General features: G+C 37.2%; 2 protein-coding genes across 11 annotated transcripts; one reads left to right on the forward strand and one right to left on the reverse strand.

Moving 5' to 3' along the window:
* Positions 1 to 1,625: 1,625 nt before the first annotated feature.
* LOC114307010 (ATP-dependent (S)-NAD(P)H-hydrate dehydratase) lies at positions 1,626 to 25,401 on the reverse strand. 10 transcript variants are annotated; one of them, XR_014334989.1, is made up of 13 exons: positions 25,110 to 25,329; positions 23,965 to 24,068; positions 23,686 to 23,854; positions 23,470 to 23,546; positions 23,199 to 23,308; positions 22,992 to 23,109; positions 22,057 to 22,119; positions 21,764 to 21,927; positions 21,485 to 21,546; positions 2,667 to 2,733; positions 2,156 to 2,341; positions 1,992 to 2,080; positions 1,626 to 1,852 (listed from the first exon to the last, which is right to left on the reverse strand). XR_014334989.1 is itself a non-coding variant. In XM_082877489.1 (12 exons), the coding sequence occupies exons 3-12, from the start codon at positions 23,729 to 23,731 to the stop codon at positions 2,050 to 2,052; spliced, it is 924 nt and encodes a 307-aa protein (XP_082733615.1). In that variant the 5' UTR covers positions 23,732 to 23,854; positions 23,965 to 24,068; positions 25,110 to 25,329; the 3' UTR covers positions 1,626 to 2,049. The 10 variants fall into 10 exon arrangements, 6 of the variants coding, with proteins under 6 accessions (XP_082733615.1, XP_028108151.2, XP_028108150.2 ...); XM_082877489.1 differs by having other exon boundaries at positions 1,626 to 2,080; XR_003644902.2 differs by lacking the exons at positions 23,686 to 23,854; positions 23,965 to 24,068 and having other exon boundaries at positions 25,110 to 25,349.
* On the forward strand, positions 8,139 to 9,120 carry LOC145794971 (uncharacterized). Its single transcript, XM_082877490.1, has 3 exons — positions 8,139 to 8,769; positions 8,847 to 8,903; positions 8,978 to 9,120. Exons 1-3 carry the CDS (start codon positions 8,139 to 8,141, stop codon positions 9,118 to 9,120), a joined length of 831 nt encoding a protein of 276 aa, XP_082733616.1.
* Positions 25,402 to 26,095: the final 694 nt, after the last annotated feature.

Raw genomic sequence — 26,095 nt, forward strand, 5'->3', positions numbered from 1 at the left:
TATACATAAAATATCTAAAATATTATTTTTTATTAACTTTAATGATTAAAATATTATATTTTTCGTTAATTTTACTTATTGAAAATAAACAAATGATTTAGTTTGAAAACAAATCGAAGATTTTAGAATTTTAATTGATAACATTAAAAATTAAAATTTTAATTTGTTATAAGAGTCAAACTTAAGATTTTTTTTATTTTTTATTTTTATTTTATAATTGTCTCTTTTTTTTCCTTTTTTTTTAACACCTTGGCTGAATGCTTAACTGCATGATTCCATTTCAAATGCTATGATCATTGTGCATCTATCCACCATTGTAGTTCCCCGCTTTAAGGATAAAAAATTATTAGTTGATTCTAAAGCACCACGTGACCATGACTCAAACCAATTATACACTCCATACCCTCTCATGTTCTCTAATTGTCCAACATAAAATCATTTACTCGGATTTTGCATCCCAATATGTTGCAGGTAGTCGTAGGTATTCAGGGTTTATATTTGCAGAGGCGGGTCTGAAGGGACTTGCAAAAATAGATCGCTTTGCATACGTTTTATAGAAAACACTATGATGCATATAGATCTTGTAACTAAAAAAAATATAATTTTAATTTTTTGAGTTATAACAAAAAAGAAAATATATTATAACAAAATATAACATGAGATATAATTAAAATAATATCAAAATTAAATTTTAAAAAAATAACATAATTAAAAATGCATGACATACCATCTTTTTAATACCATTTTTAAAAAGATGTATATTAAAATTTCTCATGTTTTATTTTATATTTATGTGCTTTTATGGCCCACAAATATAATTTTTTGTACACTACAAGAAATTGCAGTACACATTATTTATGTCATTCAAATATAAGGACTGGTTTGACATAGACTATATAATCCATCTTTTTATCTTTTTTTCATCACATCACCTCTCTACTTTTCTGCACATCTTTTCGTAAAAAGATAAAAAGTATACTTTTTTAAGACACGCCAAGCCAACCCTAAATTTTTGAACAAAAGTCAAATGTTCATATCAGATATAAACTTCCAAAATAAAAATCAAGTGTTCACACAAAAACTTATGAACAAAAGTAAATTGTTCAAATACATCTAATGAACAGGATCAAAGTCCAATCAACTATTTATGTCTAGACAATTGCCTTTTGTTTACAAGTTTATATTTGAAGATTTGTTTTTGTTCATAAGTTTATATCAAAGCAACATAAATGATGTATATTGAAATTTTCTATGAATTACAAATAGAATTACACGTCATTAACATCTACAATTAGGTGCTTGAATCTTGAGAGAGAGAAGCCAGTGAATTTGTTTCTTTTGGGTTAGGAAAATTAAAAATTAATATAAAAATAAACATGTATAATAAATTTCATTTCCCTTGCATTTTCATTTTCATTGACAAATCCAATATGCAAAAACATAGGCCTCAAAAGTGTATAAATCTACAAAAGCCTTTTCTTGTCACCGTATGTAAATCTTTTTTCTTTTTATTTTCCTTTTTCTTTTTCTTTTTTTTTTAATTTCATCCCACCCAACCGTCACTGGAGGCTTTGACAGCAGATTGTGATTGAGGAACAAAGCAAAAGGTATTATGAGTACTACCATTGCCAACTACAATTTAAGCACATTAATATACTTGTAAAGGGAGTGTTTGGATAGAAACCACTCTTCTTTTTCATAGTCCAACAGCACATTTGGATTTAATCCTTTTCCCAATGGACTAGACAAACAAAGAACACGGGGGAAGAAGAATGAACAAGGGGAAGAAGAATGAAAAAGAGGAAGAAGGAGCAATCATGCAAAGCTTCACAGGAGCTTATGAAGAGAGTCACTGCCAAAGAAAGCCGGTGTCACCTGTTTGGTTTAGTTTTTGAAAACTATTTTGAATTTTTTATTTTTCATGTTTTTTTTTTATTATTGATTTTTTTTTTTTCATATTTCAGTCAATTATTTTTACCTTTTAAACGCACCTAAGAAAATAAAAACACATTTCCATGTTTCTTTGGTTTTGAACTCTGACAATCAACATCAACAGCTGACTGGACAAATTTCCTCCAAGCTGCAAAAAAGAATAGAGTAAGACACAGAAGTGATACCGCTTCAATATTGTTTTTTTGAAGTAATCAGAGACTACCTTCTTCCCAAGCACTTGATGATATCACCGGTGAGGGTTGACCTTCTCTCATTCTCAAATGCAAGCGACGCTGCTTTCCTCATTAGAGCAGATCCAGCAATGCATCCCAAAATCGTAGGGTTCATGGCCGATTCCCCTTTGCCAGAGGAGATATATTGGCGTGCCCAAGAGACGAAGACGGCAACACTAGCATCAACATAAGGACAACGCTTAGCATGATGAAAAAAGTGCGATCAAGCAACAAAGTATTTTTCGACCTTCCAACTCAGATCATTCTTCTCAAAAAAAAAAAAAAAACTCAGATCAAAATTCATTTTGTCATGGCACTTACTAACACCCAACATCTAGTAAAGATGATCAAAGAGTGTGAATTATGACTTATAAGTACGGCTATCTTATCTTGATATGTAGTTTAGATGATGAAGAACAAGAACAGATACCTACTTGAGTTTTTAAATGTCAGGACTGCTTTTTCTAGATATATATTTATAAAAGATCTAAAATCACTTGCCTTCCAGAAAGTATATCACCCTGGCCACCACAGCGCCGTGGAGAACCATATATGCTCACTGACCTGACTGCATGAAACGCATGGAGAATCAGAAATAATGCAGTTCAATCTCTCTGTGAAGGGCTACTAGTAACAGTGTAGACACAAATTTTAAAACATGAAGTATTTCAACACATTTCAAAATTTATGTTACAAATGTCAACTGTTTAGTTTTTTGGACTAAACAGTGTTGATTATTTAAATAGCAGGTTCTTATTTCCGATCTGTATTTCAGATCGTTAATTAGACATTAAATGAAACCTCCGATTAATGAAGAACAAAATAAACAACAAAAGACAATTTAAGAAAAAAATAAATAAATATTTTATTGAGATTGTTATGGGTTTTGAACCCTCGAATACAAAATACAGCTTGGGTTTGGAACCCTTTACCTATTCATCGCCATTAGCATAAGCTCTTGAGTTCTCTAGGCTTCTCCTCTTCTTTCTTGTAACGAATTGTTTAGCTCTCAATTTCTTTTTCTCTCTCTCTGATCTTTTCCCTTCTGATTTTCTGATCCCCCAGTCTTGTGTGATGGTCCTCATATTTATGGAGGGCCATCAGGTGATAGGAACGCTTCATCTTCATTTTGAATTTCAAATTGAATGATAGCGCCTATTTGAATTTTGAATAATAGCGCTATCTGATTAATCATATATCTGATTAACCGGATTGATCTTTGAGGTTTCATCCTGTGTGATGTCCTTGCTGTAGGCTCTACAGGTGTCATCTTTCGTAGGCTCCACGTGTCATTTGAGCATCTTGAATAACGTCGTTAAGATACGACGTCGTTTTATTTATACACTTCAACGGAGTAAGTTAATCATTTTGGGAAGTGATTGCCTACAACAATCTTATCATAGGCTCTATGTGTGTGATTGACTGTATTTGAAATTTAAACATAAATTTGGTTTAAAATTTATGTGCCAACAAATGCCCCTCGTGACTTGCACAAGTGAATTTTCTTAACTGTGCGAGTCACGACAATTTGACACTTTTATGTGGATGATCTTTAGGTCTTGGATGAGATTATTTCTTTGCTTTCGTCCCTAACCTTTTTTTTTTTTTTTTTTTTTTTTTGGTTGACGGCTTTTTCATGAGCCCTTTTACTTTTGTTGCATGGGTCCTTTTTGTGGACTTGATCTCTTTTTTTTTTTTTTTTTTTTTTAAAAAAATAAAATAAAATAAAGGATTAATTCCCTTTATAGTCCATGGGCCATTTACTTCTGTTGCATGGGTCCTTTTTGTGGACTTGATTTAAAAAAAAATTTGTAAGGGTCATGAGTAAGGTCCAAGATTTAATTGGACGTTCCTTTCCTAGGCCACCATTTTAATTGGGCCTTTTCTTTTGTGGGCCTCCAACTTGCCACTTTTTTTTTTTTTTTTTTTTTGCAGTAAATTGTTTTCTAGGCCATCATGGATTCATCATGGACCTTTTCTTTTCTAGGCCACCATTTTTTTAAATTGGGCCTTTTCTTTTGTGGACGGACTTGCCACCATATTTTTTACAGCAGATTTTTTTTCTAGGCCATCATAGATTTTTCTAGACCATTATGGACTTTTCCTTTTCTAGGCCACCATTTTTTTTAATGGGCCCTTTTCTTTTGTGGGCCTCCAACTTGCCACTTATTTTTTTTAGGATTTTTTTTACAGCAGATATATATATATATATCTATATATATTTTAGGAGTTTGTCTAAATGGAATAGGATGGATTGGCATTGGTAGGATTTCTAATCCAACACAAACTCTTACTTAGTATTTCAAATCCTACCTAAACTCTTGCTTCTTTGAAGTATTTTAAGAGACCACTACCTCTTTTCTTAAGCAAGACTTTTCCTTTATATTACACCTATTCATATTTTTTTTCCCTGCAGATTTTTTTTCAGCAGATTTTTTTTTGCTTCCAGAAAATTTCCAACAACTTTCCAGCCCCTTTTTTTTTCCTCTTTTCCACAAAAGCTGTTCTTCTAGCAGAAATTTTTTTTAGCAATTTTCAGCAGCCCCTATTTGCAAATTTTGTAGTGCATATTAGGTCTTCATTCTTCAAAAGTTGTCTAGCCATTGTCTCTTCTCTCCTTCCAGCAAAAAGAGTACCTTAAGGAGCACACAAGGATTTTTTTTATATCAGGTATGACTTTTTTTTTTTAATATAGCAGCGAACTTTTTTTTTTTTTTTTTTAATTTTAAAAAAAAAACCCCTTTTTTGTAGACCAAACAAAGTCCTTAAAGAACAAACCAACACAGGTTGCCTTTTTTATTCCCACACTAGCTTCAAATTTTTTGTGTGTGTGTGTGTGTGTGTGTGTGTGTGTGTGTGTGTGTGTGGACCATAAATCTAAATAGGCCAAACAAAGTTTCAATTTTTTTTTTTTTTTTTTTTTTTTTTTGTAGACCATGAATCTAAATAGGCCAAACAAAAGTTTTTTTTTTTTTTTTTCAAAATTTTTTCTTTAGACCATGAAGCCAAACAAAGTTTCAAACCGTTTAGCATGTCACATACACTGTTCTTCAGAAGTACATGTTTAAGCCACAATTAGAGGGGAAGGTAGTTAGAGAAAGGATTGTCTTTTTTTTTTTTTCCTTCTTTTTTTTTTTTTTTTTTTTGAATCTAATCTAATCAAAGCTTGCCCCCTTGTGATTCGTGCAAGTGAATTTTAATTGTACGAATTACGATTTTTTTTTTTTTTTTTTTTTTTTTGACAATTAGTTTACATCTTTGTCCCGCTTTTGCAGGCAACACGCAAGGCGTCAGAGTTTGTTTGCAGGTATCATTGCCCTTTCCAACCTTATGGCAATGAGTGGCTTGAATCCTTGGCAGTGATTGTGTCCTTCACCCCAATGGGTTGAATCCTTGGCAGTGAATGTGTCCGTCACCCCAATGGCTTGAAACCTTGGCAGTGATTGTGTCTTTCACCCCAATGGCTTGAAACCTTGGCAGTGATTGTGTCCGTCACCCCAACGGCTTGAAACCTTGGCAGTGATTGTGTCTTTCACCCCAATGGCTTGAAACCTTGGCAGTGATTGTGTCCTTCACCCCAATGGCTTGAAAACTTGGCAGTGATTGTGTCTTTCACCCCAATGGCTTGAATCCTTGGCAGTGATTGTGTCCGTCACCCCAACGGCTTGAATCTTTGACAGTGATTGGGTCTTTCACCCCAATGGCTTGAAACCTTGGCAGTGATTGTGTCCATCACCCCAATGGGTTGAATCCTTGGCAGTGATTGTGTCTGTCACCCCAACGGCTTGAATCCTTGGCAGTGAATGTGTCCGTCACCCCAACGGCTTGAATCCTTGGCAGTGATTGTGTCCTTCACCCCAATGGGTTGAATCCTTGGCAGTGATTGTGTCCTTCACCCCAAGGGGTTGAATCCTTGGCAGTGATTGTGTCCGTCACCCCAACGGCTTGAATCCTTGGCAGTGATGTGTCCATCACCCCAACGGCTTGAATCCTTGGCAGTGAATGTGTCCGTCACCCCAACGGCTTGAGTCCTTGGCAATGAATGTGTCCGTCACCCCAACGGCTTGAATCCTTGGCAGTGAATGTGTCCATCACCCCAACGGCTTGAGTCCTTGGCAGTAAATGTGTCCGTCACCCCAACGGCTTGAGTCCTTGGCAGTGAATGTGTCCCTCACCCCAACGGCTCGAGTCCTTGGCAGTGAATGTGTCCGTCACCCCAACGGCTCGAGTCCTTGGCAGTGAATGTGTCCGTCACCCCAACGGCTTGAGTCCTTGGCAAGGGGCTTTCGTCAATTTCTTTATATTTTGACATTTTGCCTTCATTAACCTTTTTTTTTTTTAGGAAGCATGGAAAAGACACTTGAATATCTTCGACGTGACGAGAGGAATGTATTGGATAAATCTGGTCCGAAAATAATTCGGCACAAACCTATCACTGCTTTATTGTCACCTGCGGAGTTGGACCCCTACATCCCTTTACATACGGCTTCCGAAGACTTGATCTATACAGGAATTCGAAACTGCTGTGAGATTCTCGAGAAAGGGCACTCCAAATCAATTGGTTCATTCTCTGTCTCAATCCTTCGTCCATTTTCTGAAGACCTTCACTGCTCCGAATTTAATACTCTTCTTAAGAGAATGAAGCATGAAAAACTAAAGTGGGATAATTCCTTTAATGTCCGTGGCATTTCTACCCATTTGCAATCCCCTATATGGATTTTTTGGTTGAATGACGTTCTTTCCACATTTGCCCCTATTTTGAAGAAGTGTGGGATTTATGCTGCAATCTATGTATCCCAATTTGCTTATGCCAAGAATGTCTCCCTCCTCAAAGGATTCTTAGAGCGATGGTCACCCGACACCAACACTTTCCACACCATTTACGGCGAACTTGGGATCTCTTTATGGGACCTTCATCGCATTAGCGGGCTTCCTATCCATGGCGAGTTTTATGAAGAGTTCACCCCCTCCAATGACATTTTATATTCGTCCCAGACATCCAAGGCGTGCTGTGGACTTTTCAACATTTATGCCAGCTCGTTTCAATCCAAGAAGTTTAACCACTGGACTTTCAAATTCATTGACGAATCCCCAACTTCGATTAGTGGTTTTCAACGAAAAGACAGAATCCCTGATGATGTGTATCTTTCTGGCTTTTTGGCGAGCTGGCTTAGCGGATTTGTCTTTCCTCACTCTTCCGGAGAAATTCGTCCGACGACCTTTCATGTAGCCACCAAAATGGCAGGTGGAACCTTATTTAGCCTGGCCATCCCCGTCCTTGCATACCTCTATCATTGTCTTGACAAAATGGCATCATCATCTTCACCTGGGAAGGAAAATATTCAGGGTCCTTTACATTACCTTTTTGGATGGATTTCACTATATTTTGTCAAGACTTACTCTCATGGGGATCCTCAGTCGATTTGTCCGATTCCTGATGTTCATTTCATGCCATATCTTGGGTTTATTGGAAACCAATCGGCTGCCCAGTTTTTTACTGATAAATTTCCATTTGTGGACTCTCTCCTAACTTATCGTACGGAGTGTCAGTTTAGGGCTCTTACTAATGAAAGTGAACCTTCAGGCATTCTAGTCGACTCTGAAAGGATATCACCTTTCCACCTTGGATATCTTATATCTTTGAGGCAGGGGATTTTAACTTTTAAAATGGGATTTAATTTCATTTCTGAACCGTACTCCCCTAACCGATACGGTCGTCAATTTGGGTTTGCTCAAGCATGTCCTATACCCGCTTAATATATCTTGTCGGCCACCCTCTGAGTGGTCTAAATTTTATTACAACTGGCGCCATATGTTACGCTGCGGTACAAAAGTCTCATTGGAGTTACCAGGCTCCCGATCTACTTCTCACGTAACCATGCCTTATGCCAATTGGTGGTTGGGAACTTCCTTTACCGTGCTCCAATATGTTACTCATTCCCAGCCGAAATCTTCACGCAAGAGAAACTAGATATGCCAATTAAAGACCGAAAGACGAAGAATCCTTCTTACTCTAGAGCTAGGTCATCATCTTCACCTATTGCTCTAGAAGCATCATCACCTCAAAGAATGGATAATAGTCGACCACTTATTGCTCCTTCTCGGTCTAGTTACTCGATTTCATATCTCCTTCATCTTTTCGAGAATTTGTGTAATTCTCAATTTAAAATGAGATTTAGCTTTGAGCAAGTAGATTCTGGCTCTCAATTTGCTTGTCTCGCAAAGCTTTTTCCAGAGAGTATGTCTATCAGTGATTGTACAAGAACTTCCCAACCCACCATAGCGACCAAAACCCCAATGAATCAATTTCGCACATACTTGTACTCTTTTCTTAAAGATAAAGATGAGAATATGATTCAAGAACTCTTTGAGGGAGATGGGTATGAATTAACTGCCTTGGGTCGTATTCGCATTAAGAGTGTTGAAATTCCTTCTCCTACCAAATCTTTTGATTGTTCTCTCAATGGAAGTAGCGAGAGTGAAGATGAGTTTTATGACTACACCCCTCTTTTAGATGGCACACCGACTAAGATGAGTAAATCGCCTTCAGCAAATGTAGCTTTTTCTTCTCCTTCGAACGAGTCATCCAAGCTATTAGAGAAAGGTATAAAAAAAATTTATTTTTTTTATTTTTTTATTTTTTTATTTTATTTTATTTTTTAATACCTTTCATTTTCTTAGGCACTGCGCCTCAAACTTCCCCAGCTGCCTCGCATATGCCATTGGCTACCTTTAAGGGTATTCTTATTCATTCCTTGTACCTCATTTTATTTCATCATGTATAGATACTCAAGGAACTCTTTTCTCTTTAGATCATGCCACATTGCAAAATCCATGGTTCACTTGTGGGAATCACAATTTGTCTCATCCACCTAAGTCTCTTCAAGCCATACACCAAGGTATACTTTATTCATCTATATATATATATTGTTTTTACCTTCTACGTTTTCATTGAGTATCTCCTTCTATTTTCACAAAAAATACTTCTGACACATTGGAAGAGACAGACGAAATTACTTCTGATACCTCGGAAGAGGCCCAAATTCTTGCAGACTTACTTGAAGCAAATGGGGTTAACAAATTATTTGACAAACTTGAAGCACCCTTTGCTCCATCTAACCTTATTTTGGGAACTTCCTCTAACGAAGCAGCCACCCATATTCAGAAAGGTCTTACTATTTCTCTCCAATCAATGACGGATGTTAATGGCATGATTACTGTAGCAAACAATGTTTTCATGATTTTGAAGAGTTTGGGTGTAGACTTCATCTCCTTTTATGAGAAGGTGAAGATATTCCTTGGGTGCTTTGCTTTGAAAACCCAACTTGCAGATTCTTTAAACTTGTCTACTGCAGAATTTGAGGCCCAATATTATGAGAAGAAGCTTTATTTCGACAAAGTTTCTAGCGAACATGAACAGTTGTCTGCTTCAATTATCAAGTCGGATGAGCACATTGCGGGTCTTAATCAAAGGATTATTCAAACCAAAGAGTTACTCAAACAACTTGAAGAGGAATTGTCATCCACCCAAGCGGAACATCCATCCTTTATGTGTGATTTTGCACAAGCTTCCGAGAGTGTTTCTAAATCAGAAGAAGACGTGCAAACTGCTCTGAATGTTTTGAGCCAACACAAGAAAAAGAATGGACAACACAGTGTTGTGGAACGTGCCTTTGAAAGGGCTAAGGCTTCTCTTAATGAATGAATGTACTTTTATTTTGTTATTCATCCGAACATAATGTATTTATGAAATTTTGCTCAGTGATGGATTTATTTGTTATTCGAAATTTCTCAATACACTACGTTGATTTGTCTTATTTTAGCCGTACACAATAGATTTACTTGTTATATGAAATTTCTCAATACAATACATTTATTTGTCTTATTTTGGCCGTACACAGTTTATACTCTTGCGGGCCAGGAGTATCCAATGTTTATCACCTTAGATTTCGGTGAGGTATTTTAGCAGTTTAACCACATACAATACCGTTGGTGGTTTTTTTGACTTTTGTTTGGCCGTACACAGTTTATACTCTTGCGGGTCAGGAGTATCCAATGTTTTACCACCTTAGATTTCGGTGGAATATTTTAGCAGTTTAACCACATACAATACCATTGGTGGTTTTTTGACTTTTGTCTGGCCGTACATAGTTTATACTCTTGCGGGCCAGGAGTATCTAATGTTTTACCACCTTAGATTTCGGTGGGATATTTTAGCAGTTTAACCACATACAATACCGTTGGTGGTTTTTTTTTTTTTTTTTTTTTTTTGCCTAGGCCGCCCTTTCAGGTTTTCAACCTAGCAGGCTTTTTTTTTTTTTTTGCCCTAACTTTTGCCTAGGCTGCCTTTTCGGGCTTTCAACCTAGTAGGCTTTCTTAAGGGTAATATCTCTTCAAGAACCTTGCATTGGTTGGGGGAATGATTCTGTCACCATCCATTGTTATCAACAAATAGGCCCCATTAGAATAAACCTTCTCAATCACATAAGGTCTTTCCCATTTGGGCTCAAGCTTTCCTTTGGTTCTTCGTGAGACTACTATGGGTGTTCTAACCATTAGTACCAAGTCTCCCTTTTTAAAGGAACGAAGCCTCACTCTTTTATTGAATGCATTTGTCATCCTTTGTTGGTAGATTTCCAAGTTCTGTTGAGCATACAACCTTCTTTCGTCCAGGGTCTCCAGCTCAGCCAACCTCACTTTTGCACTTTCATCTTCTGTTAAGGACTCTTGTGTTGCCACTCGTAATGATGGTATTTGAACGTCAAGTGGTAACACTGCTTCTCCTCTAAAAACCAACGAATAAGGGGTTGCTTGAGTAGGAGTTCTGTGTGAAGTTCGATAAGCCCACAAAGCTTCTTGTAACTTTTCGTGCCAAGCTTTTTTGTTCTTATCCACCATCTTCTTAAGAATTTTGCACAATGTCTTGTTGAAAGCTTCTGCCAAACCATTGGCAGGTGCATGATATCTTGATGAATGGTTGTTTTTGATTTTGTACTTGGCAAATAACTTGTTCAAAGCATCACTCCTGAATGGCTGTCCATTATCCATGATGATACTTTCTGGAATCCCAAACCTGTAAATGATATGGGTTCGGATGAACTCGGAAACAACTGTGCTTTTTATATCCTTTAAAGCCACAGCCTCTGCCCATTTTGAAAAATAGTCAGTTGCAGCTAGGATGTATCGATATCCTGCTGAAGATGGAGGTACAAAAGGACCAATAATGTCCATACCCCATGCTGCAAATGGCCAAGAACAAGTTGTTAAATGTAAAGGCTCTGGGGGTTGGTGGAGAAAGTTCCCATGGAATTGGCAGACTTGGCATCTTCGAGCATAATCTATGCAATCTGCAATCATAGTCGGCCAATAGTATCCCAACCGTTTTAGCTGCATATGTAATTTAGGACCACTTTGGTGTGCCCCACATACACCTGCATGTATTTCTACCATTACCTCTTGAATACGCTCCTTGGCTATACACCGCATGAACATTCCATCCAAAGACCTTTTGTATAACGTTCCATCTTTCCACAGGACGAATTTGGTAGCCCTGCATCTCACTTCAATTCTTTTTACTTTATCTTCAGGTAGCCTACCATGTTGGAAGTAAGCTATGAATGGTTCCCGTTAATCCTCCTCGTTTTCTCCTTTCGTGGTGACAACCAAGATTGGAACCAAGTCGGAAACCTCTTTTAAAGGTTGTAACACCCTTCTTTCACCTACCGTGATAGTAATTGTTTTGCTATCTGGTAGGGTAAGTGATGCAGCCAAACTTGCAAGTGAATCAGCTCGAGCATTTGTTCTTCTCTTCACATGGAAAATATGTGTTTTTCTGAATTGCGAAAGCAATTGATCAGCCCTTTCATGATACGGGATGAGACTTGTTTTCTTAACAATGTATTCTCCACGGAGTTGCTTTACCACCAGTTCCGAATCTCCATAAATTGAGAGTTCTTCAATAAGAATTTGTAATGCCAATTCTAATCCAGCAATTACAGCTTCATATTCTGCCTCATTATTGGAGCATCCTTCACTTAAGGCGAAAGAATGGGTGATTATAGCATTGTCTGGAGTCACAAACACAATTCCAATTCCAGCTTTATTGTTTTTAGGATTTTCTTGCTTTTTGCCATCTGGACTCCTTGAAGCTCCATCAAAATATATCTCCCATCCTTTCTGAATTTCTACTTGCATAACCTCTTCATCTGGTAAATCAGTTACTAGAGGTGAGTCATCAGGTATAGGATGTGCTGCCAAAAAATCTGCTAGAGCCTGCCCCTTTACAGCTCTTTGGGGAACATATTCAATTGCGAATTGTTGGAGAATTACAGCCCACTTTGCAATTTTCCTTGAAAGTATGGGCCGTGAAAGTATATATTTCAAGGGGTCTGCTCTTGATATCAACTTGACTCCGTGTTCCAAGACATAATGCTTTAGTTTTGGCAAGGCGAACACCAAGGCAAGACATGTCTTTTCGATAGGGGAGTAATTGACCTCTGCCCCAACCAAAGTACGACTCAAGTAATACAAGGCATTTTCTTTCCCATGCTCATTATGTTGTGCCAACAATGCCCCTAACGAACCATCCAAGGCTGTTATGTACAACAAAAGTGGTTTTCCTTTTATTGGGCTCATAAGTACTGGAGGCTTCAAAAGATACTCCTTAATACTATTAAAAGCATTTTGGCATTGCTGATCCCATTCAAATGGAACACCCTTTTTCATCAATCTTGAGAACGGCAAACATCGACCAGCCAAGTTAGAAATAAATCTTCTGATATAGGCCAATCTCCCTTGTAGCCCCTTCAATTCCCTTAAATTTCGTGGAGGAGGCATTTCGGCAATAGCTTTAATCTTGCTAGGGTCAATTTCAATCCTTTTGTTTCGAACCACAAACCCAAGAAATTTTCCTGATGAAACTCCAAATGCACATTTTAGTGGGTTCATCTTGAGTTTGTACCTCCTCAAACGTTCGCAGATTTTTCTCAAATCTTCCACATGGTTTTCCTTTTCCTTTGTCTTGACGACGAGATCATCAACATAGCATTCGATGGTGTCATGGAGCATATCACCAAAAATTATAGTCATCGCCCTTTGATACGTGGCCCCAGCATTTTTCAGGCCAAAAGGCATTACCTTATAGCAAAAGACTCCTTTCGGAGTCCTGAATGCAGTCATTTCTTCATCTTTAGGTGCTATTCGGATTTGATTGTATCCTGAGTATCCATCCATAAAAGACAAGGTTTCATACCCAGTAGTTACATCTACAAGAAGTTCAGTGATGGGCAAAGGAAAGTCATCTTTAGGACAAGCCTCATTGAGATCACGGAAATCAATGCAAACCCTGATTTAACCATTCTTTTTCTTGACTGGCACTATGTTTGCTAGCCAGGTTGGATATTTGACTTCTCTGATGAATCCTGCATTGATAAGCTTGTCGACTTCGGCTTCAATTTGGGCTGTAAGCTCTGGTCGAGTTCGCCTTTGAGGCTGTTTAACTAGCCGTTTCTCAGGGTGAATTGCAAGCTTATGGACTGCAATCTCTGGATTAAGACCAGGCATCTCACTGTAGTTCCATGCAAATATGTCACGATACTCCCTTAAAAAGGAAATATATTGGTGAGCTTCTTCTTCCTTTAAATTTGCACTAATGAAGGTTGGTTTGTTTTCTCCTTCATCACCCAGATTTATTTCACGAAGGTCATCCACGGTGGCTTGGCCTCCCGCTTCAAATTCTGTTGGTGCAGGTTGAGCTTCATCTTGGTCAACATCTTCCAACACATCTTGAGTGATAGTCATGTTTACTGGAAATTTTTCCTCATTCCCCTGATAGCCTAACCCCTCTGTCCTGGCGGTGATAATACCGCCTTGCTGGATAGCCTGCCTCTGTGAAGGTGTTAATGCAAAGTCAAAGGGTGTCATTGTTCCTGGTATTTTTTCAGGATCTAAACCAACTTTTACCAACATCTGTGTGATTTCTGCACTGAAGGTAGGCTTCTCAAAACTCGAGATGTTTTCTTCTGGCATTTGTTCAATTTTCACTTTCTGTTCAACATCTCCAAGCGAGTGGAATATGATGGGTTTCGACCCTTTTCCTTTAGAAGGGACCACAATCTTATTATATTTTTCCACATAGGTGCATTCTGTCCTCCTTAATGGCAACGTGAACTCACCCTTGAGATCTAAAATTGGATTTATTGGGGCTAGAGCCTTTGCCCCCAGTTTCCTTTCGGACTTTGGCACATATCGAAAAGTTCTTTTTGTTGAAACTGGAGTAGACTCTAGAGCGTCTTTGACATTCGGAGTATCTTCAGACTTCTTCACATCTTTTCCCTTTCTTTGTGAAGTCTTTGTATAGAAGCAAGCATCAGCATAGTAGGCCTCTACTTCTCCAAATGGATCATTGTTAGCCATAATTGTCCCCTCTTTTTTGGGTGAAGGCAACGGGTACTTAATACATTGGTGATAAGTTGATGGCACTGCATGATGATTATGCATCCATGGTCTCCCAAGCAAAGCATTGTAAGAGGTGTCTACATCAATAACCAAGAACTCAGTGCTTTCTTCAATATCCCCAAACTTGGTTTGTAATTCAATTTTCCCCATTGGGCATTGCTCATTCTGATTAAATCCTTGAATGACCAAACGACTTGGGCGAAGTTGTGAAATTCGAACCCCTAATAAATTTAAGGCCCTCTGAGGCAGAAGGTTCACCGCAGATCCTCCATCAACAAGAATTCGAGAAATTTTCACATCATGGATAAGCCCAGTGATAAACAAAGGCCGATTATGGTCTGTCATTTCAGCACACATGTCTTTGTCACCAAAAGTTACCATAGCCATGCATGTAGTTGCCTTCTCTTGATTTCTACCCTCAATTTCTTTGTGGAAATCCTCTGGCTTGGACAGGGCATATATTAAAGACTTTCGAAGCTCTGGAGACATTTTTAGTGCATCATATACGCTCAACAATGCTGGAATTTTCTTTAGATGAGCTAGTACATCATATTTCACTTGCTCTTCCTCCAGCAAAACTTGTGGAACTTCCGACGTTTGAGGGTCCTGAGGATTTCGTAATTTCCTCCGGTAGGTCAAATAAGTCTGGCATACTTCAGCAACCGCCTTTTCGTTGACCTCAACTTCTTTTATTCCCTCACTTATTTGGACCATGTTAACTGGTCCAGCTGCAGGGTGATCATCATTATCAATCACTTCTCCATCTTCTTGGAGCTGCACTCTTCTCCCATTTCTTAGGTACCGGGAGTCACGCCTATAAAAGCATTGAGATTCTTCAAAACCATTCTTCATGGCCTCCCAACTAGGCACCATGACTCCATCGAGGGAGCAATACCAGTCAAAGGCGATCCCCTCTAAGGAAAGGGGGAATTGTTTTAGGCAAAGTGCTTCATTTTGAGCTGTTTCCCCACACTGTTTCAAAAAACGCCTAATATGTTTTTGATGATCTCCATACCCCTCATATAGGACAAAATTTGGAAGTTCATATCCTTCAGGAAATGGTGTTTGCTCTACCCATAAAGGGAACAAATCCCTTGGGCGATAAGTGCCCATCTCTCGAAGGTCAATGGCAGTTTCAATCTTCTCCTCAATTATGCCTTCTATGAAATCATATGTTTGAGAAGATGTACCTTCGTCATCCAAATGTTCTGATATCTCAATTTCTATTGGCCATGGTTTATAAAATGTCCTATAGAATCGATCAGCCATGGTGTCCCAATCTGGGATTGAATTAGGTGGCAGGCTGAAGTACCAATCCACTGCCCATCCTTCCAAAGAAAGAACGAACTGCCGTAGAAGTAACGCCTGACTTTTTACTGTATTTCCACATTGTGCAAGGAAACGAACCAAATGGCGCCTTGGACAACCTATCCCATTATATAAAGGAAAACGAGGTACTACATATCCTCGTGGGAACTGAACCCATTCGACCCAATTAGGGAAAGGGTGTCCAGAAATTTGATTTCTTTCAATACTCAAATTTTGATGAGCTTCAAAACCCTCATCTTTCAAAGAGACTGTTACTTTTGCCTGATGTTCCGTTTCCATTCTAGCTTCAATTTTTGCTTTCTCATCATCACCTGGATTGCGAATGATATGTATTTCTCGCTCTTCAAAATTTACATCCACAGTGATGACATTACAAGGAAAGTCAAAGTTGTCACTTGATACACTTTCTCCATCGTATGTCCTAGCTAGGGATGTGTATGGTGAATCATCAGGGGAAAAGTCAAGTTCCCAATCTTCATTAGGATTCTCAACTTGAGATGACTTTGCTTGTTTATTTGAATGCTTCCATACTTCATCATCCGACTTACACCTGCCATTCACCTCATCATCCTTGAAGTGTAGTCGTTTTTTCGCCTTTTTTACAAGCTCAGAGTCGGACCTACACCCAATGTCTCTTTGTTCTGTTCCCCTTACATATTCTGGAGTGCTTTGATAGTACATTGGTGGTACTGGCGAATACTCTGGAGAAAAGGCTTCTGGTGTATACTCTGGAGAAGCTGGTGTATATTCTGAAGAGGCTGGTGTGTATTCTGGAGAAGTTGGTGTATACTCTGGTGAGTCAGGTATACAGATAGGAGATGTAATGCAATCTCCTTCCCTAACTTTTGAACCAACTTCACCCTCATCTTCCTCGTCATCACTCAAAACAATGATGGTTAGGCAAGGGGCCAAAGTAAACTTTTCTTTCCTTCTTTTATCAAAGTATGTCTGCAACTCCACTGATTGAAATTTTGAAGGTAGAAATTCCTCCAATGTGACTGGGACAATGGGACCTTGCTCTAACTGCTCATCAGGGACCAATTTCTCCCCTTTTTCCTTCTTTGGGTTCTTCTTTCCTTGTTTCTTACTTACTTTGACTTTTTTTTGTTTCCTAGAAACTTTTATTTTTTTGCTTTTTGGAAACTTTTGGCCCTTGTATTGTTGAATCAACCACACTTCTAGCTTTCACTGTGGCATTTTGTTTTTTCTTCATGCTTTTTGACCGATAAACAACCCATTCACCTTCATTATCATTGTCGATAGTGATTAGGTTAGCAGATGCTTTCTCTTGAGGAGGGAGTTCGATAATTTTAGAGTCCAAAAGTTCTTGAATTTTATCTTTCAGAACAAAACACTCTTTTATCGGATGGCTAATCAAACGATGGTAAGGGCAATACTTTGGATCATTGGTCTTTCCTACCTCATGTGGTCTTTTCACCTCAGGGAGAGCAATCAACTTTTGCTCCAACAGATCTTCAAATAGGTCTTCGACCAAATCATCCATGAAAGAATACTTCTTCTCCAACCTCTCTTTCATAGTCACCTTTTTAAATTCCTTAGGCTTTTTAGCCCCTACTACAACGGGACCCTTCTTTCTGGTTTCGATTGTAGCTGCAGTCGAGAACTCAACCCTTTCAACGGCCCTAGGCCTCCTTCGTTTAGCTAGATGCAGCTCCATATCATGAGCTTTAGTGCATAGATCATTGAATCCTTCAAAAGTTTGAGCCATAAGAGCCGTAGAGAGCTCATGTCGGAAGTTGTTAAGGCACATCCGAATTAACTCTAATTGTATAAACTTTTGAGGACAAGCAAATGTCAAAGCTCGCCATCTTGCAATGAAATCTGTAACAGACTCATTGTCACGTTGCTTGGTCTCAATCAGTTCTGGTACTCCAACTCGTCTTTGTGTGTTGCAGAACTGTTTAAGGAACTCCTTCACCATGAAATCCCAATTTAGGATTGATCCCTCAGGAAGATTAGCATACCAAGTAAATGCAGAACTTTCAAGCGATTGGACAAATAGCTGCAGGCACAGGGCCTCATTCTGGGCTATTGGCCCGCATCTTGAAAGGAAATGAGCCACAAGTTGTCTTGGATCTCCTGTTCCATCAAACATTTTGAAATCTGGTTGGGAAAAACCAGAAGGGAATGGAACAGCATCTACCCATGCTGGGTAAGGTTTTGTAATTATTCGAAAATTCTCATCATCTTTTTCTTTGACTTTCTTTACTTGTCTCCTCACCATATCATCAATCATGGCCATGAGCATTGGATTCATACCACCACTGGTTAGATCAGAGTAACAAGGACCATTACCCCCTGGGACTAGTGTACTTTTTGTATGCCTACAGATGTTCCCACAACAGGTTGTGCCATTTGTTTGGATGCACTTCTTGGTCCTGTCATTTGGGCCTGCAGCTGTTGCATTTGCTCCAACATAGCAGCCATTTCCCGTTCTTTTCTCTCGAATTGTTCTTGTAGGGCCACCACTTTTTCCTTGAGACCTTGGTCTTGTTGGGCCTGCGAATTTTCACCTTCTTTCTCAACCTCAGTCATCATAACTGCAACTTTGTTGATATCTTTCAATTCATTCTTTCCAATATTCGTTGAAACAAACGAGATAGAATCATCTTGTTCGTATAAAGGATTATCAACCCCCACAACATTACTCATATTTGAAGCATCTGACTGCGATGCTTTATTTTGAGCCTGACGGGTTATGGACCTTGTTACAGGCCCTTTTCTTATTCCCTCCATAGATAGTTCAACCAAAGTAGAAATATTTCTCAAGGGTTGCTTACCCTCCTCCACCTTGGATTTTCCAACAAAGACAGGACTTTCAATTTGTTTTTGGGGTTCATCTTTCGATAGAGCTCTTTCAATAGCTCCTATAACATTTGTTGCCACCGTTCTTAGTTCTAGTTTCTTTAAGGCCTTATTTCTTCTTCGCCTTTGTCTTTTTGAAACTGGACTGGATGACATATCAAGTCGAGCCCCTAGGGGCATAGAAGGAACCGTTTGCATTTTTGCAAACTCATGAATTTTCAAAACAGTCCCTACATTTTTAGAGTGGACCAATTGATGTTGATTCAAATCCCGTTGGGCCAACAGGTGTTTGTTATTCGAACCTTGTCGGGCCAACGGGTGTTCCTTATTCAGTCGGGCCAACGGGTGTTTCTCACTCGAACCCTGTCGAGCCAACGAGTGTTCCTTATTCTGTTGGGCCAACGGGTATTCCTTATTTGAACCCTGTCGAGCCAACGAGTGTTCCTTATTCAAACATTGTCGAGCCAACGAGTGTTCCTTTGGCTCCTGAGAGTTGACTGAGATTTGGTTTGACCGATTTTGTGCTCTGAACAGAACTATCGGTTCGTAGGCAGCAACTGTTTTTTCAACAACAGGGGCCTTTTTTCCATCAACAGGAGTTTGGGTCATTACCCTCTTCCCAATGGCCCTAATGATGGCCATGTTTTCAACAGAAGCTTTCTTCTGGGCAGACTCCACCATTTTAATGGAGTCTTCTACCCTTTTGAGTAGTTGGGCCACAACATTTTTTGTTGCCCCCGTTGAAGCTGCAACGAAAGTCGTAGTTGCAAACTGATTAGCCTCCTTTGCCTGAATTAGAAAGTTCTTCGTTCGGGCTGTGGCCCTCACAATTGCGTACTGCTTTGACACTTTCACATAATCTTCAGTAATCTTTCTCAAACTTTCAGCTTTCTGGAGAAGTGTGACTTTCTTCGTCACACCAGTTACCTTCGGGACAGCCAAGAGCTTTCGCTCCGGAGCCCCTTGGGTGGCAGGGGAAAGAAGTGCATCTTTCTAAGATTTCGTTGGCTCTACCTTTGGGACAGCCAAGAGCCTTCGCTCCGAAGCCCCTTGGGTGATGGGTGTTATCTCCAACCTTGGTGATTTCAGAACCACTGGAGTGTAGGTTTGTCTCCTAACAGTTGCTTCAGCATTCCTATTACAAAAGAATACGTCAGTAAGTTTCAACTATATATATATATATTTTTTTTTTTTTTTTTTTTTGTTCTTCAAAAGATGGGAGGAGAAATAAGGTCCCACCGAGCGTGCCAGAATTTGTAGACACAAATTTTAAAACATGAAGTGTTTCAACACATTTCAAAATTTATGTTACAAATGTCCACTGTTTAGTTTTTTGGACTAAACAGTGTTGATTATTTAAATAGCAGGTTCTTATTTCCGATCTGTATTTCAAATCGTTAATTAGACATTAAATGAAACCTCCGATTAATGAAGAACAAAATAAACAACAAAAGACAATTTAAGAAAAAAATAAATAAATATTTTATTGAGATTGTTATGGGTTTTGAACCCTCGAATACAAAATACAGCTTGGGTTTAGAACCCTTTACCTATTCATCGCCATTAGCATAGGCTCTTGAGTTCTCTAGGCTTCTCCTCTTCTTTCTTGTAACGAATTGTTTAGCTCTCAATTTCTTTTTCTCTCTCTCTGATCTTTTCCCTTCTGATTTTCTGATCCCCCAGTCTTGTGTGATGGTCCTCATATTTATGGAGGGCCATCAGGTGATAGGAACGCTTCATCTTCATTTTAAATTTCAAATTGAATGATAGCGCCTATTTGAATTTTGAATAATAGCGCTATCTGATTAATCATATATCTGATTAACCGGATTGATCTTTGGGGTTTCATCCTGTGTGATGTCCTTGCTGTAGGCTCTACAGGTGTCATCTTTCGTAGGCTCCACGTGTCATTTGAGCATCTTGAATAACGTCATTAAGATACGACGTCGTTTTATTTATACACTTCAACGGAGCAAGTTAATCATTTTGGGAAGTGATTGCCTACAACAATCTTATCGTAGGCTCTATGTGTGTGATTGACTGTATTTGAAATTTAAACATAAATTTGGTTTAAAATTTATGTGCCAACAAACAGACATCATCTGAACAGTTGAGATGTGTGATCTCAAGTCAACCAGCTCAAATGACTGACTTCATTTAGGCCATTGTGAATTGGAAAACAGAATAAATGAAAGCTGCAAAGATGAGGGAGCTCTATCATGATGTTAAGATTTTAAGTAGTGTAATCCATAAGTTCATTTGTTAGGGGCTCTTCAAGTTGTTCTTCCCCATTATCGAGCTTTCTTGTATCGATGTTGGTGTTGGACTTGAGGGTATGTGGTTGGATTTTCTTTCATAGTTCATTATCCGGTTTGACATTATTTACTTGATATTTGTAAATTATCTCCTACCATTCGATAAATAATAATAAATAAACAAGTCCATCCATAAGACTGCAGCATCTAGAAAATTGAACTATATGCAAGAAAAGTGTTGCATATATAGATATCGTGCATGTAAAATTGAATATGCAAAACATCATGCTACTCCAGGAGTTGTGAAGTATAATTACGAAATAAACCAAAAACTATTCAAACAGAAAGATGAATGAAAAAAGAAGTCTGCAATCAATATTTAACATTTCCAAGGCTAGAGAATGCTAAACCACGAACAAGATAAACAATAATGTAATCAACCAGCCAAGTTACCTGTTTCACCGTCACTGATGAGATCTGATTTTCCTTTCCTTAAAATGGTTACACCTCCAATCCTGATCAAGAAAAGATTCTATCCATTGGTTCATTACACCACAGAAAAATTCAATCAAAGCTGTCCAAAGACATTAATAACATCATGAAGATGATTAAATGGGCTGGCTAGGCCGTGGGTACAACGCTCAATTGTAAATTTATGTTACAATGGATGTCATGTCAGATGATACAACTTACTAAAAGAATACTTCTAGCAAATTTTAAAAGAGAATTTACCCTTTGGCAAGAGATAGTAATTGTTGAGGAGCATCTTCATCATTTACTTCGCAATTTAGTACTTTTTGAACAAGCCGTTTGTATTCATTTACATTTGGGGTTAGGATAGCCAACGGGTAACCACTAACCAGATTAAGACAGTTTGTGACAAGAAAAAGACCATCCTGTTACAGACCCATGTCACCAACAAAGAGGCAAAGTTCAAAAGTATACCATATGGATGGACAAGAATCGCCAAGTACATATCTTACAAAATGATGTGTGTGTGTGTGTGTGTGTGTGTGACCACATACCCCGTCTATGACAATTGGAACATTTGACTGCCTTGCATGCTTCATGATGTTGCTAACGCAGTCCTGAACATTGTATGCATGCTTTAGAAAGGATTCATTTAACATAAGAAACAGGCATATAGCAAGAGAAGTTACACGGGGCATATAGCAAGAAAATTAATGATGAACAGAAAAGGAAAAGGAAAGTTTCTCCTAGAAAAACCAGGAACATTAGAAAGTTCCTAAATGCAAGTAGATATGTTAATTATAGCAATTCAAAGAATATTATATGCTTCTCATTCATTAACCAACTATATATTCTTAGTGGTTAAAAAATGCAGGTTCGAACCACAAAATTTAGGCTTCACATAATTTTCTTCTTTTGACTGTAGACCTATTAGATCAAACAAATAATTCATTTCTTATGATGAAGATTATTAAGATTATTCATATACATTAGGTTCTAATTTACATCAAAGATTTTCCCATTGTTACTTTTTGGATAACTTACAACAGAAATCGACAATACTGAGTGCAGAATATATCGTCTAGAAAAGATGGTTTTGTAGAATATATCTTCTAGAAAGACGGTTGGATCATTTGCACATTTGCATATAAACACACTTGAAGATGTGCATTTAAACATACATCAAGATCTGAAAATTATTGTTTAACAACATAAGACAAATGACGCACCTTGAGGCATAAATACCTACGCCTCAATTGTCTTAAAGCTGATATCATCTCAGCAGTCGCCACATTTAAGAACATTCAAAGGTCTGTAAATTCATTCTCACAATTATATGTATGGGATATGCATCAAGCAAAACCAAGACACAAAAATCACATCTAATTCAAGCAAATAACTACATCACTTAAATCGTGACCTTTAAATCAAACTTTTAGCCAATGTCCTCAAACATATATAAGATTGAAGAATGGTAAGAAAGGCACACCAGAAGAAATGGGTCCCTTCCAAGTCCTGGACCAACAACAAGACAATCAAATCTTTCCATCCACGTCACAACCTCAGCAAGAACGTCGTCTGAGATTGATCTTTTGTCCTCATCATCCCTGAAAGTAACTTCCACAAGATCAGCATCCTATACAAAAGTAGGTGTAAAAATTGTAAAAAAATTAATGTACTAGTTTGAGAAATCCACCTAACACTGTAAGATTCTTCCAAAATAGGGTGCACAATTAACTCGGGGCTGTAGCTTTTTATAACTGGAGCTGCATCTTTAGTACAGAAAACATGAGACAAATCTGCACCCTGTGGGAAAAAATTCAAAAAATGATCAAGTGGCCAATTATAAATTAGAATAACATGGGTTTTTTATTCAAAAAATAGAATCAATTAATGTTAATGGTTAAATATAAGAATAGGAAGAATAAGTAAATCAGGACAAAAGATGCAAGAGTGAGAAGACTAACAATTTTTAAAGCTGATATAGCAGAAAAGTATGGGGCACCTGTGTATTCACGACACCCTCCTATAACAGCTATCTTCCCTGATTGACAAATAATGTGATCAATGTATTAACGACATAAAATCATAATTACAATTTTCACTTGAGAAAAATATGTCAAATGAGGTAAAATATACAAACAGTTCAGGTTTCATAGATACATAAGTGAGTATATGCATACATCGATGACAGAAAATGCAGACATTCATCTTGGGTGCTGAAGCCATTCTTGATATCAGTTGTTGCTTTTACTACTTCGAAGAACAATTATTGAGAGAGAGAGAGAGGTCACTAGTTAGGAGTCGTCATTCAAATATATATCATGCACATTTCTCACACCTTGAACTAGCCTGCTGACAAGTTATGCTTTATATTCAGGGTTAAGTATAAAAATTCTCAAATCAGCACATCTGTTTCTTTAAATAAGTAATGTGATGTTGAAATTAATCAAATGCATAACTTGGAGTTGCAAACACAGGTACTTGGTCTTGTAGTTTGTCTGTTTGTGTCAAGCATGTCTTGCCTGTATAATTGGCTTATATGGAAGCAAGATAGAATATTTATCTGAAGAATAAGAAGTATAAAACTCGAAATAAGAATTGTTAACAAATAAACTTGCCAAAAAAAAATTGCAGCTCCTGTGTTGAACTCACCTAGAAACATCTATCTTACATGAGAACTACGTCATGTGTGGAAGATGAGGACTCATTGACAATCAGGGGGAGAAAACAAAACAAGACAAAAGGATATTTTGAGGGAAATTAGGGAAAAAATATAAATATTGCAAAATGTAACAAGGAATAAAAAACCATAAGAATGAACTTCCCCATTGAAACCATAAAGCAATACATCTTATTTGTATCAGGAGGCAAATGCATTTTAGTTTTCTTGTAGCAATAATGGTTATTTACTAAAGAAGTCGACAGAAGATAAACAGTGATTATAATTAGCAGACATTTTGCAAGCATGACAGTAATTTTTGTGATTGGCCGTTATCAAGGTGGCACATGACACAAGCATGCACCAAAGTTTCCTACCCTCCATTTGTTTCAACAGAAAATAGTTTCCCATAACAAAACATCTAAACCTCCATCTTTCTTGACAGATTTTAATTTGCAATTGACAGAGCATACCATGTTTCTTCACTTTAGATTAGTATTAAGCACAAACATTTATACATAAAGAAAAATGCTAATGACCGGCCAATTGGTGGTTATTAGCCTCCATATATGTGTAAAAGATATATAGAAATGTGTCAAAATTATAAAGAAATATATGAAATTGTTCAGGAATATGTGAAAACCCTAATAGTATTGTAGCTATTTAGGCATTTTCTCCATCTCAGGGTTGTCGTTAACATAGACCCAAATTTAAACACACACATATCTACACACACAAATTCAGACACCCCTACTTAACTTCTGAGATTCATAGATAGTCATATATTTTAAAACCCACAACAAACACACACATAAAGTCGTAATCTTTTCCTGTCTTGAACTAAATTGACAGCATGGGCAATAAAAAACGATACAATAAATACAGAAATATTGAGTGAATTGTTCTGACAATCAAGAAAGTTTAACATGGTTTGAGAAAGATTACCAGCTTGGCCTTTATACCGAGATGGGTCAAGAGCTGGAGTGATTGACCTCAAAATGCCCAAAGCATCAGCCTCCAAACCAGACCCACAAATCATTCTGTACTGATGCGGATGGGTTTGATTGTTGCTGCAACAACCTAAAACCCTTATCAAGAAATGTTGCCTTCTGATAATTGAAGAGGAACCCAACATACAATTACTGGCCTCAATTGCTGCATATATGTGCATATTTTACATCTATACTATATATATATATATATATATATAATCAAATGTATTGGTTTTGTCAAAAATCTATAAATATTCATTACTAAGTTCTCATAATTTTAAAATTATTTCTTTATTACGTGGCAACCCTTTTTTATTATCTTTCGTGTTTTCTATTTTTCTTCATTTTCTATTTGTTTGATTAATTAAAATGAAAATTAATTTCATGGCTTATGGATAAAGATTTGAATTTCAAAATTCCTCCATATAGATAAACATATAAAAACTGATAAATAATTTATGAAAATTAATTTCATGGTATACAGATAAAGATAAAAATTAAATATTTAATTTCATAACTTATAGATAATTTAAAATTTCTTCCCATAAATAAGCATATAAAAATTGATAAATAATTTATAAAAATTAATTTCATAGCCTACTGATAAAAATAAAGGTTAAAAAATTGATTTTAAAAAAAATTACTCATGTTTTTTGCCCTTCATTTTGTACTTTAATTAATTTCATTATAAATAAACATATAAAAAAATCATAAATAATTTATGGAAATTTATTTCATGACATTTAGATAAAGATAAAAATTTTAAAAATTATTTGAAAAATAATAAATTCATGACTTATAGATAAATAAACATATAAGAATTGATAAATAATTTATAAAAATTAATTTCATGGTCTACAGATAAAGATAAAGATTAACTAATTGATTTTAAAAAAAATTAAAATAATAAAATTTAGATAAATATATGATTTGTTAATC

This window comes from Camellia sinensis, chromosome 7 (genome assembly GCF_055761805.1).
Source record: "Camellia sinensis isolate YWXY chromosome 7, ASM5576180v1, whole genome shotgun sequence".
NCBI lineage: Eukaryota > Viridiplantae > Streptophyta > Magnoliopsida > Ericales > Theaceae > Camellia > Camellia sinensis.

What these genes read in the sequence shown, in the direction of transcription:
- LOC145794971 (XM_082877490.1), top strand. Translation starts at nt 8,139, where the DNA reads ATGCCAATTAAAGACCGAAAGACGAAGAATCCTTCTTACTCTAGAGCT. An exon ending in ATCCAAGCTATTAGAGAAAG is followed by an intron (nt 8,770 to 8,846) that starts GTATAAAAAAAA and finishes TCATTTTCTTAG; the next exon opens with GCACTGCGCCTCAAACTTCC. An exon ending in GCCATTGGCTACCTTTAAGG is followed by an intron (nt 8,904 to 8,977) that starts GTATTCTTATTC and finishes TTTTCTCTTTAG; the next exon opens with ATCATGCCACATTGCAAAAT.
- LOC114307010 (XM_028252348.2), bottom strand. Translation starts at nt 25,335, where the DNA reads ATGCACATATATGCAGCAATTGAGGCCAGTAATTGTATGTTGGGTTCC. An exon ending in CTATATCAGCTTTAAAAATT is followed by an intron (nt 23,309 to 23,469) that starts GTTAGTCTTCTC and finishes TTTTTCCCACAG; the next exon opens with GGTGCAGATTTGTCTCATGT. An exon ending in ATCAAGTGCTTGGGAAGAAG is followed by an intron (nt 2,081 to 2,155) that starts GTAGTCTCTGAT and finishes TCTTTTTTGCAG; the next exon opens with CTTGGAGGAAATTTGTCCAG.